This window comes from Oncorhynchus keta, chromosome 5 (assembly GCF_023373465.1).
Source record: "Oncorhynchus keta strain PuntledgeMale-10-30-2019 chromosome 5, Oket_V2, whole genome shotgun sequence".
NCBI lineage: Eukaryota > Metazoa > Chordata > Actinopteri > Salmoniformes > Salmonidae > Oncorhynchus > Oncorhynchus keta.
Genome location: NC_068425.1, coordinates 27,080,527 through 27,097,039, shown reverse-complemented (window position 1 = coordinate 27,097,039; position 16,513 = coordinate 27,080,527). Strand labels below are relative to the sequence as shown.

General features: G+C 41.3%; 1 protein-coding gene across 1 annotated transcript; it reads left to right on the top strand.

The window, feature by feature from the left end:
- Nucleotides 1-123: 123 nt before the first annotated feature.
- Nucleotides 124-15,896, top strand: LOC118377833 (eukaryotic peptide chain release factor GTP-binding subunit ERF3A-like). Its single transcript, XM_052519335.1, has 14 exons — nt 124-1,147; nt 3,129-3,176; nt 8,876-9,124; nt 9,509-9,542; nt 9,688-9,765; nt 9,878-10,058; nt 10,281-10,435; nt 10,734-10,874; nt 12,126-12,219; nt 12,700-12,780; nt 13,058-13,231; nt 13,368-13,457; nt 13,595-13,763; nt 14,680-15,896. Exons 1-14 carry the CDS (start codon nt 955-957, stop codon nt 14,730-14,732), a joined length of 1,740 nt encoding a protein of 579 aa, XP_052375295.1. The 5' UTR covers nt 124-954; the 3' UTR covers nt 14,733-15,896.
- The last annotated feature ends 617 nt before the right edge of the window (nt 15,897-16,513 follow it).

Below are 16,513 nucleotides of genomic sequence, written 5' to 3'. Positions count from 1 at the left end.
AGAAGTAGGAGTATTTCTGTCTATAATAAAGTCCTTTTGTTGGGAAAAACTCATTCTGGTTGGCTGGGCCTGGCTCCCCAGTCACGTTAAATCCATAGATTGGGGCCTTATGAATGTATTTAAATTGACTACTTTCCTTCTATGAACAGTAACTCCGTAAACACGTTGAAATTGTTGCGTTTACTTTTTTCAGTATGGTTCACGTTTATTTCGATGGGAATGAAAATGAACTAAACTTGCATATGTTACCTATGTGAATAGGACTGCAATGCCATTAGATACCCACTGTCTGTCAATAGAGAAGGCCTACACTGGAAAGAACTCAGAAACTCACAGACAGGCCTATACACAAATATCTAATGACAGTTTGTTGCAGATGCACTTCCTAGATTTGTTGTGCGAGATATCAATTTGAGGTAATGAAATTTAAGTTTAAACGGGATACGTGTGTTCTGTAAATAATTATTTTCAGTGTTCAGACTGGCCTTTGAGCGTCTCGTGCAACGTTTGCCGAATCGGAACTAAAAAATGTTGAACCTGCAAGATGGGTCAGCAACGTTAACATAAAAAGTGTGCTTTCCGTGTGTATGGAAATGTAGTTTTCTCGCTTCCTCCATTACGTTCTTCCGAATTACGGCGACACCTGCAATGCACAGCATCTCCCAGTATACAACTGGTTGTCGCTCCCATCGGTTGGGGAGAGTCAGCAGCACACGAGGACTTGCTGGGAGTGCTGAGTCGAATCTTGCTTTCGCGTATCCCTTTACCGAGAGAAACCGGCTATTTTATTGCAAGTAAATCGAACCCATATTAGACAATAGAGAGGGGAAGTTTGATCAATTTTATCGGGTGGCCTCAACAACGGGTTAATAATAGGGGCGGACACTAGCCAGTTCAGCAACTGCGTAACGCAAGTATTTATCCACAGTAGTGAACATCTAGCAAAGACCCACGATGGACCCGAGAGACGCTGCCCCTGATTCCTGGGAACAAGAGGATGATGTTGAGGCCCCGGTCGACGGGAAACTCGATTCCGAATTCGCCGCCCTCAACGTGAATGCCAAGCCGTTTGTCCCCAACATAAATGCCGTCGAATTTGTCCCGTCCTTCTTTCAGAAAGGCCCCTCGGAAGATCCTGATTCCGGTGGTAAGTTCGTGGTCACTCACGTTTGCGTTTGGCTAGATGGTTAGCTAGCTTGTTAGCAAGTTAACTTAGTTAGCTAGCTAACAAGCTCCACAACACACATGCGTCTACACTTTAGAGACAGTAGCTAGTTAACGTTAACGGCAAGCATTAGTTACCAAATTAACGGTATTTAGCTAGGCTAGTTAGTTAGCAACCGAACGTTAGTTTGTTAGTTAAGTTACTGTAACGTTAGCTGTATTCGGTAGTTGGATTGTTAATGTCTTGTTAGTTTGTAGTTAAAACCTACCGAAAATATTAGCTAACTATTAACGTTATGTTCCTAGCCGGTTAGCTTGCTTTTAGCCAACTGTCGCCGACAGTGTCTATAGTTAAATACGCTATCTAATATTAACTTTGTGAGGTTTTGGACATTTGAGGTTTTAGTTAACTAAGTAAAGTAGCAAACGTCAACATTTTAACAAATGTTAGTTACTGCCATAACTAAGTTAGCGTCAGTTAGCCTGTCCTATGTCAGTCGTGTGACAATTGTGTACCTAACGTTGGTAAGACAAACGGTCCCACATTTGTTTTTACTGTCTACGTGGGCTATGTAGTCAGAAATGTCTAGCTAAGACTTTCCTGGCCAATTGTGCTTTTTTTGGTCTATACCCTTCCTACAATGTAAGTTAGGATTTCAAGATATGTACCCAACTAGATACTGTAGATAGATAACTAGTAATTATTTGAACGGGTACAACCTTGCCCCTTATAAATTGCAAGACATGACAACTTTAGGAACTGGTAACTAGTGTTGACATTATTGGTGTGACGTGGACGATCTTTCTTTACCTACGGTCCATAAGTGGAAGACAAACTTGTGAACAAAGTGTCCCATTTGAGCAGACCAAGAAAGCAGAGATAACTAGTCAGAGCCATTCATAGATGTTACTCTTTTACGTTTTGATATAATGAAAATGACCTGTGGCATGTTTTGGTCAGTTCTGCCAAATCGAATATGGAGAGGAATATGTAAGGTGCTTTGTCTTGAAACATAAATTACCATCCTTTCTAGAAAAGCTCTTAGGTTGTGGTGGTTATGCATGATCTATTAGGCAATACTAACTTGTAAGTCATGATTTCTGTACAGCACTTTGAGATATCAGCTGATGTACGAAGGGCTATATAAATAAATTTGATTTGATTTGATGAGGGGATTCAAATCTAGCTATTTTCCCAGTCTGATTTTTGACCTGAGGCTGTTTTCTTATCCTTTCACCTCAGCTTACCTGTTAACCTGCCGAACACGTTTGTACAGGCTTTCTGCTGTTGATGGACATCACCAATGTGTGTTTATACTAAAGATATTCAACCGCTCTTGAGGAAAATGGTAGCCCAGTAAAAGTATAGTAAACATCAAGCTGTTGGTGGGTTAACCTCTTCCGGTGGAGTGTTGTTAAGTATAAATGGGTTAGCTGACAATGTCACAAGTGGTTGACGCTTCAATGGCGCAGAAGTCAGATGTTGTGATTCTGGTTGGCCAGATTGCTACCAACAATGACAAGAAACTGCCATGTGGTGGAATCGTGACTACTTTCAGCTTGTTCTTGAGACCATGTCTTGTGTTATATGGTGTTTTAACTGATTCCATGTTAACTGAAATTTGCTACATAACCAAGAACTGTAACAATGTATGTGAGATCACAAGTGCTGATTGAAGAACATTGAAGAAATATAGTTTACATGTTGTCAACAATCTAAGCCAACCCATATGTTTTGCCCATAGTTGCACAGGCTTTGGTTGTTGCAAAACAACCAACCTGTCTATAGTACATATCACAAACCAGTTTACTGGGGGAACTGGTGTTGCAGTTTGTTGGCCTCATAAGAACTGAAGAGCGCTGGTCAGTAGATTTCACACCAATCCCACCTTACATTTTATTTGATGAAAAATGTCTGATGAAAGAAGCGTTAATGTGAATACGCTCTACCTCTTCTTTTTTAGCTGACGTTGAACCAGTTGTTGCCACCATGGAGGTCGCAGAAACTGCAGGTATGTATACGTGTGTGTGAAACCTGTGGTCATTTTGCTCTGTTCAGCATTATCCATGAATAGCTTAGCTAGCCTCACAATCTATGTGTCTGGCCTCTAACAAAGACCTCCGTAAATCCTGTCAACCCACTGTTCAATGTCCACCAAGCAACTGTCACTGGTATGAATCACTAATTGATGCTTGTGGGCCTCAGTCTTCTCAATTAGTAGTCACAAAGTTCTGACATGTATCTAGTACAGCTTCTAGAACACATTTTTTGTGCACATTCATTGTTGGACACCGATTTGGCTGAATTTTTTATTTATTTTTTCCTACACCTTTATTTAACTAGGCAAGTCAGTTAGAACACATTCTTATTTTCAATGACGGGCAGAATGACAGATTTTCACATTGTCAGCTCGGGGGATCCAGTCTTGCAACCTTAGTTAACTAGTCCAACTCTATAACCACCTGCCTCTCGTTGCACTCCATGAGGAGACTGTCTTTTACGCGAATGCAGTAAGCCATGGTAAGTTGCTAGCTAGCATTAAACTTATCTTATGAAAAACAATCAATCAATCATAGTCACGAGTTAAGTACACATGGTCGATGATATTACTAGTTTATCTAGTGTGCCCTGCATTGCATATAATCTGACTGAGCATACAAGTATCTGACTGAGCGATGGTAGGCATCAGCAGGCTTGTAACCATTCATTCAAACAGCACTTTCGTGAGTTTTGCCAGCAGCTCTTCGTTGTGCGTCAAGCATTGCGCTGTTTATGACTTCAAGCCTATCAACTCCCAAGATGAGGCTGGTGTAACCAAAGTGAAATGGCTAGCTAGATAGCGGGGTGCGCGCTAATAGTGTTTCAAACGTCACTCGCTCTGCATGGGTAACGCTGCTTCGAGGTTGGCTGTGGTCGTTGTGTTCCTGGTTCGAGCCCAGGTAGTAGCGAGGAGAGGGACGGAATCTATACTGTTACACTGGCAATTCTAAAGTGCCTATAAGAACATCCAATAGTCAAAGGTTAATGAAATACAAATGGTATAGAGAAAAATAGTCATATAATTCCTATAATAACTACAACCTAAAACTTCTTACCTGGGAATATTAGAGACTTGTGTTAAAAGGAACCACCAGTTTTTATTTGTTCTCATGTTCTGAGCAAGGAACTTAAATGTTAGCTTTCTTACGTGGCACACATTGCACTTTTACTTTCTTTGTAAGAAAACAGCATAGGCCTACACAATGTCTGAGTCATGTTTACATATTGATTTTACACACATATTGCACTTTTATTTTAGTGTTGATTGGGTAGTCGTGTGTTTTTCATTTAAGAAAATACAAAGTGTTGGTATTCCTGATTGTTCTCTCATCAGGTATTATGACTCATGATCCTATATGGAATTGGTAACTGTTGGCATTTCATTTTCCGCTTTACCGAAGCGTGACCCCAAAACTGCAACACCCACCTAACTGGGTTTGGTGAACCGTTGCAGCCCTTGGCAACAGCGATTTTTAATATGCAAACGTTGGCTATTGGGAGGCAGAGTTCTTTATCAGTAATTATGTCGGCATATATCGAAAGATTTCATCACAAAACTGAACGTTTTGCGCCAATGCAAAGTGCAGACTGCGTCTTGCTTGTACTACAGCAATATGTTACAACAGACAGCTTTCATATATATTTTTGGAATGTTTGTTTCAATCAGCTTTCCAGAACTGAGGCAGAGAGACGAGCTACATGTCAATCAAATTGGTTGAGGGTTCACTAAAAGTGTGAGTAAAGCATAGTTTATTTCACTTTTGTATATTATCTACTTCACTTGCTTTGGCAATGTTAACATATGTTTCCCATGCCAATAAAGCCCCTTGAATTGCGTAAAGGGAGACTTGAATGTGTGTGTGAAATAAAATGCGCAGAACATGATTCGGCTCAATCGTTTTGGGAAGTTAGGGGCGGGGGTGGAAACTCTGTATTTGTAGCCTCTGCCTATTTCATTTTCTACTACCCCAAAGCGTGCACTTAACCTTATGGAGAAGTATAATTCAAGTTTTACTGATGAAACATCTGCATACCAACCATTTGATCTCAATCAGTTTCACAGGGATTTTCATTTAGATCTTGAGTTCTACAGTTTGGAAGTAGCCTACAGTTGTCTAAAATGATGAACAGTAACCAGGTTTCCATCCATTTAATAATATAATAATATATGCCATTTAGCAGACGCTTTTATCCAAAGCGACTTACAGTCATGTGTGCATACATTCTACGTATGGGTGGTCCCGGGAATCGAACCCACTACCCTGGCGTTACAAGCGCCATGCTCTACCAACTGAGCTACAGAAGGACCATTTATTTATTAATGTGAGTAAGTACGTCGGTTAAATGTAGTGACAGGCCTGATGTGAGTAAAAAATGTAGGGAACTTTCAAAATATCGACAGACTAACTACGCTAGACAATGTGGGATCTTTTTGTTGGTTTAACTGAATTATATGAAATGTCGTGTGCACAAATATTGATATAATAACCATCGTGAAGTTTGAGTCAGTCGATGACATGTTTGGTCCTCCCACTACGACTCGTTGGGAAAGCATGCGGTTTAAGCCTATTGGACTACAGATGAAATAAGTTCTGAACTTCACAGGGTGGTGAAAGTAGAAGGTGATGAGTTTCATGCTCCTTTCCTATAAATATTAAATATTCTGGTGACATGATGATCAATGCTTGGTTACCGTTTTAACAAATTTAAAATGATCTCACTTTTTTGTCTAAATAATAATATCAGGTAGGCTATATGTGCTCTTTAGCCAAAAGCATGCAGACAGCGCTGTTGGCTAGGGCGCGCGGGCCAATTCCATTACGCATGTTTTTTTGTGAGAGAAACCCATCGGTTGACAATGTGAAGGAAACCCATTTAACTTGTACCACAAAGGGTATTTTTATGTGCGCGGTCATCACGCACAGCCTTATAGCTGCAAGAGGTACATTTGATGGAAACTCATCTCTGGTGGGGAAATGTGCATGTTGGTTTTTATACAGATTTGAGAATGTTAGCGTGAACCTGTGGCCACTTGGATGGTAACCGAGCCAGTGAGAGGAGTTTGAAGCAGATGGTGTTAAGAAGCTGTAACTTAGCCTACCTGTGTGTTTAGTTTAAATCAAAGCACTTATTATGAGTTTTGGACAAGAGTAACATTATACTAGTTATTATATTATGTATTAGACTATCATTATGTGATCTAGCAGACATTGAAATCTCTTTGATCTAACTTTATTGAATGAGCACCATTCGTCTGAGTAGAGCAGAGACCTTTCGCTGTTGTGAAGAGGGGTCCAGAATGATCCCCAGCCACTCCGTTCAATTAGTCTGACTTTTCCTGTGACTGGCAAAATGACTTAAGCCTTCCTTACTGTTGAGGTCTTACATGGTTTACATTAGGCTAAAAGTTGTAAATGTGCAGGATGGAAGAAAGGCTTGCCAAACATGTCCAGGGCCAAGCTGCCTTGGAGCACTCACTGACTTCTGACCCATATTCTACTGCAAGTGTTTCCTGGTCCTGGGGACCCAAAGGGTACACATTTTAGTTTCTCCCCTAGCATTACACACCTAATTACACTAATCAACTAATTTAACCTTTGGTTAAGTGGAATCAGGTGTGTAGTACTAAGTTAACTAAATGTGCAACCCTTTGGGTCCCCGGGACCAGGATTAAACACTACGGATTTCACTGTCTCATAGTTGGAATGATGAGCCATGGTCTCCAAGTGTCAGCATGGTCTGTCATCACTACTACGGTCTTTAAAGCCCGTAGGGAGCTGAATGATTACATAATTTCAAATGTTAAATGGCTTTTTCTAGAAATCAAAGAAGGAAAATTGTATCAATGTTATTGGAATGAACTCTGACCTTAAGCTCTAATGTTCTGTAGATTTGGGATTCTGTAGTTTTAGCTGTAAAATCTTGTCAAAACTGATGCCAGAAGTTTAGCTGTAGTAACCATTAACAAGCTTTGTAGAACAATACCCTCATGGGTAATTAATATGCTCTAACTGTACTAGAGGTCGACCGATTATGAATTTTCAACGCCGATACCGATTTATTGGGGGACAAAAAAAGCCGATACAGATTAATCGGACAATTTTTAAAATTTGTGTGTGTGCATACACATTTTTGTAATAATGACAATTGCAACAATACTGAATGAACACTCTTTTATTTTAACTTAATATAATACATACAGGCTTTTGGATGGGTGTTCTTAAGGTGATTCCACAGGTTGGTGGTATTTTTTTGGTTTGGCCGTTGCTGACCCCATGCTTACATCTTTATCACAAATAAGACACCTTGCTTTCCCTGGTGCCAATTCCATGTAATAGTCCCACACTGGTGCTCTGCTTTTCTCTGCCATCTGTAAAACACACACAGCTCTGAAGTGACAATGACACTGAAGAGTCTGCTTAGAAGACAAATACTCTCAACTGTTTGAATAAAAATAAGAGTTTAAGTTACCTGTGATGAATGTTGAAAACAAAAACGGTAATTTCTATATGCAGGAAATCCTATTTTAATAATGGACATGGTAAGAATTGACGACCAAAGTGAGAGTCATAATTCCCATGACAACTTCTAGCAAAATCTGAAAATGGATTGTGGATTTATGAGAATATTTTGACAAACGTTACCTTATCCTAGTGAGATTTACACTGGTACCAAAACGCCAAGGCGGTTTAAGCCTGCACGAAACGGACATTATTTGAAGTAGATCAAGACATTCTCTATGGAAGACATGAACGGTAAAATAACGAAGGAACCCCTTTCAAGTTCAGCCGCAAGTTATTACAGGAATTATAACGTGTCGACTATTTCTCTCTAAACCATATACCTTTGACTATTACGAGCCTACCACCCCTCAGTCAGACTGCTCTATCAAATCATAGACTTAACTATAATAAACACACAGAAATACGAGCCTTAGGTCAAATCCGTAAACTATCCCCTTCGAAAACAAAACGTTTATTCTGTTCCGTATTGTATCTAACGGGTGGTATCCATGAGTCTAAATATTCCTGTTACATTGCACAACCTTCAATGTTATGTCATAATTACGTATAATTCTGGCAAGTTAGTTCGCAAAGTGCCAGGCGGCCCAAACTGTTGCATATACCCTGACACAATTTCACCTGGATAATATTGCATGCTTACCTGGCTTTCTTTTAGCTAAATATGCAGGTTTAAAAAATATATACTTGTGTATTGATTTTAAGAAAGGCATTGATGTTTATGGTTAAGTACACACTGGAGCAATGACAGCCATTGATTGTTTTTTTTTATAAGATAAATTTAATGCTAGCTAGGAACTTACCGTGGCTTACTGCATTCTCATAACAGGCAGGCTCCTCGTGAGGCAGGTGGTTAGTGTTGGACTAGTTAACTGTAAGGTTGCAAGAATGGATCCCCGAGCTGACGAGTTCAAAATCTGTTGTTCTGCCTCGTTCCTAGGCCGTCATTGAAAATAAGAATGTGTTCTTAACTGAGTTGCCTAGTTAAATAAAGATTAAATATAGTTAAAAGAAAAAAAGACCTCTAAACTGTACTGTATGAGTAGCTGTTTTCACATCAGACCTGAGACCAGAGGAATCTATTTTCAAACTCAATTCATGATTATTTATTCCACACCACTAATGCTCTGTTCGGTTTGTCCCTGGTCAGCCCCGGTGGAGAATGGTGACTCTGAAATGACCACAGAGGAGACATGGGACCTGAAAGGGGTGGAGCCCAATGAGGAAGAACCAGGAGGAGGGCCTGGTGGCGACGGGGGACCAATAGTTGTTGAGGAGATTCTGGAGGAGGAAGTACTGGAGGAGGAGGAAGACGTGCCAATCATACCTAAAGTGGTTGCCCTCCCACCAGACGCGCCCAAGAAGGAACATGTGAACGTGGTGTTCATCGGTCATGTTGGTGAGTGGGGGGCACATCTGCTTCTTTCTTTTTCATGGCTATTGCATTGGTTTCACATACTATCACTTATGTGTGTGGGTCATCTCTGTGTTGCTCTGTTATTTCTTGGGGTTTCATTTGATCCAATAAAACATGTTTATTGGCAGCCCTATGTAACATCCATTGTGTATAGTTGTCACTGTCACACCTGGATTGCTGATTGGGGGGTCTGTCAAAGAAACAAATCTAGGGGAAACTATGCTATTGCCTTAATAGGAAACAGTGGAAAACCAGGCAATGTTTTTTATTTATTTTTCATTTAATCAGCCCTGTTACAAGGCTAGACAGCACAGGCCATTTTGTATCTGCTCTCACCACTCCCTGTTGTCCCTTATCTCTCCCTAGATGCTGGCAAGTCTACCATTGGGGGACAAATCATGTGAGTATCTCTTTCTGTTTTGGTTATGATTCATTTAGTCCAATGGAGCTTTTAACACCTGTTGCATTTCTCACCACCCCTCCACTCTTTGCTCCTTCCCCCTCTCTTCATCACTCCCTCTGGTTATCCTCTTCCTCACTGGTAGGTATTTAACAGGCATGGTAGAGAAGAGAACTCTGGAGAAGTATGAAAGAGAAGCCAAGGAGAAGAACAGGGAAACCTGGTGAGTTACACTGCTTTTTACTAGGGTCTACTGCAAAAAGTATATGAAATGGCATGACTGAAGCCTGTCAGTATAACAAGGGTTTAACCCCCTCCCTTCCTCTGTCTGCCAGGTACCTCTCCTGGGCCCTGGACACTAACCAGGAGGAGCGAGACAAGGGGAAGACTGTGGAGGTGGGCAGAGCGTACTTTGAAACTGAGAAAAAGCACTTTACCATCCTGGATGCGCCAGGCCACAAAAGCTTTGTGCCCAATATGATCGGAGGAGCGTCGCAAGCTGACCTGGCTGTGCTGGTGAGTCCATGGTGTCGTGCTGCTGTTTTTCAGGGGGGCTGAAATAACTTGTGGCTGCAAATACCAAAATATCCAGCTGAGAGACAAAGATCTCTTGAAATGGTAAATGTACAAATAATGATTTGAAATTAAGGAATTGATTGTAAAATACATTGTTTTGAAATCTACACAGCAATGACATTGTTCCTTGAAAGATTTTCAAAGTATATTTCTCCTGCCTAGGTGATCTCAGCCAGGAAGGGAGAGTTTGAGACGGGCTTTGAGAAGGGTGGACAGACACGGGAGCATGCCATGTTGGCCAAAACGGCGGGGGTGAAGCATCTGATCATCCTCGTCAACAAAATGGATGACCCCACAGTGAACTGGAGCCTAGAGAGGTGCGCATTTACCACTTAGAGCACAGAAATCACACCAGGCTACGGGAAACTGGTAGTCATGAGTGCGTCCTCCAGTTTACATCAACAAGAAAACACCCATTACAGACAAGATGATCTGGCGATGGTCAAAGCCTAGGGTGGAATCCTTTGTTGATGTAGGGTCTTTGTAGAACCTTAACGGAAATCATGCATACATTGACATCATTACAAGATTTGCTCAAGATTTTAACATTTATTCTCATGTATCTGAAATCCAGCTCAAGCCACAATTTATTTTTTGTTTAACCTGAAACCTCAGGTATGAAGAATGCAAGGAAAAACTAGTGCCATTTTTGAAGAAGGTTGGCTTCAACCCGAAGAAAGACATTCACTTCATGCCCTGCTCTGGCCTCACAGGAGCCAACCTCAAGGAGCCTGTTGAGTCGTGCACTTGGTATACGTGAGTATCACCAGCTTTTACACTGCGGTTCCTGGACTGTGTTCATTAGGTACGAAAAGTAAGAAAACAGTCCAAAATGGAGAGGTACCATCTGTTCTTATCCAGTAAGAAACGCTCCTTTACTTTACGGAAAAAGCAAACCATGCAATAATCTGAGTACAGCGTTCAGACAACAAAGCAGCCAAAAAGATATCCGCCATATTGGGTAGTCAACATTAGTCAGAAATAGCATTATAAATATTCACTTACCTTTGATCTTCATCAGAATGCACTCTCAGGAATCCCAGTTCCACAAATGTTTGTTTTGCTATTTGTCCAAATAGCTTATTTTGTTAGCGCGTTTGGTAAATCCAAGCGCGTGCAGGTCCAGCCGAACGTCGGATGAAAAGTAAAAAATATTATATTACAGGTCGAAGGAACATGTCATACTAAGTATAGGATCAATCTTTAGGATGTTTTTATCATAAATCTTCAATAATCTTCCAACCGGAGAATTCCTATGTCTGTAGAAAAGCAATGGAACGAGAGCTAACTCTCTCGTGACGGTCCGTCACGGGCCTGTGGCACTCTGCCAGACACCTGGCACATTCCCCTCATTCGGCCCCACTTACATTTACATTTAAGTCATTTAGCAGACGCTCTTATCCAGAGCGACTTACAAATTGGTGCATTCACCTTATGACATCCAGTAGAACAGTCACTTTACAATAGTGCATCTAAATCTTAAAGGGGGGGGGGGGGTTGAGAAGGATTACTTATCCTATCCTACGTATTCCTTAAAGAGGTGGGGTTTCAGGTGTCTCAGTAGAAGCCTCAAACAAAGTTCTAAAGACTGTTGACATCTAGTGGAAGCCTTAGGAAGTGCATCATAACCAATATCCCACTGTATCTACAATAGGGGCTGAGTTAAACTACAAGCCTCAGATTTCCCACTTCCTGGTTGGATTTTTCTCACGGTTTCGCCTGCCATATGAGTTCTGTTATACTCGCAGACATCATTCAAACAGTTTTAGAAACTTCAGTGTGTTTTATATCCAATACTACTAATAATATGCATATATTAGCATCTGGGACAGAGTAGCAGACAGTTTACTCTGGGCACCTTATTCATCCAAGCTCCTCAATACTGCCCCCCTGTCACCAAAAGTTAATGAAGCCACACGAAAGGTACTATAACATTCCAATGTGAACGGATTGAATATTCTTCTGACGCTACTGTCCTGACCTGTTTATCTCCTCTCTGTCTTCCAGAGGGTTACCATTCATTCCACATCTGGACAGTTTGCCAAACTTAAACAGAGCGAGCGACGGACCAGTCAGATTACCCATCGTAGACAAATACAAGGTGAAGTCCTGTAGCTCAGTTGGTAGAGCATGGCGCTTGTAACGCCAGGGTAGTGGGTTCGATCCCCGGGACCACCCATACGTAGAATGTATGCACACATGACTGTAAGTCGCTTTGGATAAAAGCGTCTGCTAAATGGCATATATTATTATTATTATAAGACGACCACATTATGAAACCTTAATATTTTTATTCTATTGCCATTAATATGGCAACCAACTCATATTTAAGTGTTTATTTAGATATGGTTGTCCCGTACATGACAGTATTTTAATTGTCAACAACTGTAGTGAGCCGTGTTATTCGTACTGCCCACATCAGCAGCTACACTGTACATCCTGTACATGTAACATCCTATTTCCTGGTAATAAAAAGCCTATTAAACCACACTAGTTTAAGTCTCACACAACTGTAGAAGACCTATTTCTGACTTGGGTTACTTAATCTGGCCTCTTTCTACTGTTGTTCCCCACGCTATAGGACATGGGTACTGTCATCCTGGGGAAACTGGAGTCCGGGTCCATCAGTAAAGCACAGCAGCTTGTCATGATGCCAAACAGGGTAAGACATTCTCCAGCAGTCTGCCATGGACCATCCAACGCCCATCAGATCATTGGAGCTATAGCTAATCCTAGGTAATGGGGTGGCAAGTATCTTAAGCCAGAGTTTTTTTTTTTTTAGTCATGGGTATTTTCTTCTCGTATTTACCATTTGTCTGTGCCACACGGTATCGCCCTCTGTTGTTGTTTTTTTTACCATAAAGGTGTTCGCTCCATCTCTTATTATGATCGTGTGTTAATGGCTACGTGTCCCTTCCTCCTTCCATCCCTCCCTGTAGCACACAGTGGAGGTGTTGAGCCTGCTGAGTGATGACGTGGAGACAGACGATGCTTCTCCTGGAGAGAACCTGAAGCTGAGACTGAAGGGCATTGAGGAGGAGGAGATCCTGCCAGGCTTCATCCTCTGTAACGCTGAGAACCTCTGCCACTCTGGACGAACCTTTGACGCCCAGGTACGCCAGTCACCACGCCACCACAGATACTAAGGCAGTTGGAGTTGGACCGTAGTCCTGTCTGAATGTCGCCCTAATGGCAAACGTATTGGATTTATTGGTGTTTGTTTTTACTCAGTATTGTGTGTTCTCACAGATTGTCATCATTGAACACAAGTCCATTATCTGCCCTGGTTACAATGCTGTCCTCCACATCCACACCTGCATCGAAGAAGTGCAAATTACGGTAATGATAATGTCATAACCTTCAAAAGGAACCATCTTCATTTTGAATCTGCAATGTATTCCCTTTAAACTGCACCTGACAAAGTGTTTTAAAGACCTGCCAGTATAGTTATTGTGATGGTTCTGCTCCACATCTAGGCCTTAATCTGTCTGGTAGACAAGAAGTCAGGAGAGAAAAGTAAGACGCGACCGCGCTTTGTGAAACAGGACCAGGTGTGCATTGCCCGTCTGCGCACCGCCGGAACCATCTGCCTTGAAACCTTCAAAGACTTTCCCCAGATGGGACGGTTCACCCTACGGGATGAAGGTACGGGCCTCTGCTATCACTGGGGCTGTTTAATAGGCGATAGGTAGCCTAGCATTGAGCCCGTAAAGGAAAGGTCTCCCGGTCGAATCCCCAAGCTGACTACTTGAAAAATGGCAATTTGCCCTTGAGCAAGGCACTTAACCCTGATTACTTATATAATTCGCTCTGGATAAGAGTGTCTGTTGAATGATGAAAGTATATATGTAAAATGTTAGTAGTCCTTAAATGGCCATGCTGGAAGGAACAATGGTTTAAATGTAGTCCAAACGGAAACCAAGGTTAAAGTAGGGCTGGGTGATATACCATATTTTATGATATACCGGTGTTGATGCAGGGACCGGTTTGGGTTTTTCTTTACATACCGGTATTTGAATGTTTGGTTTGTTAAATGTGATACGCCATGTGTAATGTAATTTTTTTATAGGTTACTTCACTACTTGTCATCTCTCTCTGCTCTTTCTCTCCGTGCCACTTTCCACACAGACCTAGCCACGCCCCCTGTCACTCAAGGAGCACATTTGATGTTCCTCAACCACTAGACACTTGCGTTGAGTCTGCATGGTCAATGCAGCACATGCAACAATGTTGATGACAACGATGCTGTTTTCACTTTGATTCTTAATATAAATCCACTAGCGTTCTATAATGACACTACTATTTGTTTCTTACATCAGCAAACAGCTAGTTCGTCTTTTCGTAGCAAGTTGACCCTAAATCTTGTGAGATACTAATTGTTAGCCACTAATGCTAATAACTAGCTAGCTAATAAATGTACTGAGAAAGAGCAAACGTAGCTAGCTAATACAGCCTGATAATACCAGTGCTGGTGTAGACCTAAATCAGCATGTTTAGCCCATTTGGACATGAGTAGACAGGGGCTTTGCTGTTAACCTATGTCTCTGTGTCCTGTCCCCAGGTAAGACCATTGCCATTGGTAAGGTGTTGAAGCTCGTTGCTGAGAGGGACTGAAGCGGTTGCATGGGAGTCCCCGGTCATAGTCCGGCACCATGGTGGGGTGAAGAGTGGGGTCAGGGGTCATCGATGGGAACACAGGCGGCGGTGACGGCAACTCTGCTCGCGGCCCTACTCTCTTCTCTCCCCCCCTTGACCTATCGATGATCAGCTTAAAAAACTTCTCTGAAAAAGAAACCTGTTTTTAAGCAAATGAAAAACGAGATCAAGTACACACGAGTCAGCTTTCTCATATTGAGAGCTCAGCTATGCCATTTTTGGGTTAGGCCCTGCCCCCAAACCCATTCCCTCACACCCCTACTCTGGTCTACTCATGACTCACAATTGTTTCTCTTCGTTTTTAATTTTTCTTCCATTGAACGTTTAAAATGGCAGCAGTTATCTCTGTAACCAGACAAGGACCAGGATTTGCTTGTAATACAGAAAAATATATTATTTACAAAAAAAGATTTTTGAGAATTTAACAAGTTGAAACCAAAATGTTATTATCTTGGTTGTATAAAGGGTTGAAAATATCCACTAACTTCCCAAAATTCAGAATCAGGGGGGAATAGGCAGGAAATCCAGAAACCTCCAGCCAGGATTTCTGGAAAACCTGGGAATTTTGTGAAAATTAATTAATTTTTGCAACCCTAGTTGTACATGTCTCCCATTGCTTTTACCCACTTTTGGTTTCTCTTATATGGCGTTCTGGCATTGTGCTTGAGCGCCTTCACATGTTATTAAAGCAAACTACTATGACAATAAAGTAAAAAATTGGATAAGTGCAAGTTCTTTATTTGTGCTGTTTCACAGAAGTGTTTAACCATAGAGGAAATATATAATTAAGTTGACATGAAATGTATAATTTAATCTTTATCATGCATACAAAAAAAATTACTCTTTACCCTGTGAGAAAGATGGAATTTAGTAGAGCTGTTTCATGGCACAAGTGTGTTCAGGCAATCCTTTTCAAAGCCTAAAATACTTAATTTCAACCCATACAGAATGTGCCCTACAGCTGGATATTTGCCTGTGTGTAATGTTGACCACTTGTGTACCTTTTGTACTCTACTAAATGACATGACCAGTAGGTGGCGCCTCTCTTCTGTCTTTAGAGTTTTACTCTAATGAATATTGTTTTAATCACAGATCAATTTAATAAATCAAACGTGACTTGTATTTACTCTAACCTAATTATCCACACACAACTGACATCTGGACCCAATTAGAATGTATACTCTCCCACACCATAAATTACCCATTCTCCAAAAGCATCATGCCCTTTTCAAACTTAAATTCTATCAATTTGTGACATTCAAATGTACAATATTCAATTGGTTTTATTTGTCGAATTTGGCCATCAGGCCCCATCAAAAAAAGTAATGATGGCATGCCCCTGCCATAGCCCTTCCATCTGACATCTTAGAATAATGTACTGTTCCATTTTCCCAAGCCTAAAATACCATGTGGGGAGAATATACTGTATGTCAACAGGGCACAAACTGGAGCAAAGCCGAGATCGTCATAACATGGTGGAGGGACACAGAGCGGGATAGAGAACTACAGGGTGGGGTCACTGTTCTGTGTGGGTGTGGCTTTGGCCGTAGTAGTAGTTTTGACAGTCATCAGAGGAGCAGCCAGCCAGCCTCTGACCAACACTGGGCAAAGAGCAAGAGATAACACAGGCCTAATGGTAAGTGAGGACATTGTTTTTTTTTAATGGTTTTGAATTAAATTGTAGACTACATGATTTGATTGATTGTAAAAATGGGATGAATTTTTTTCTGTGTATTTTT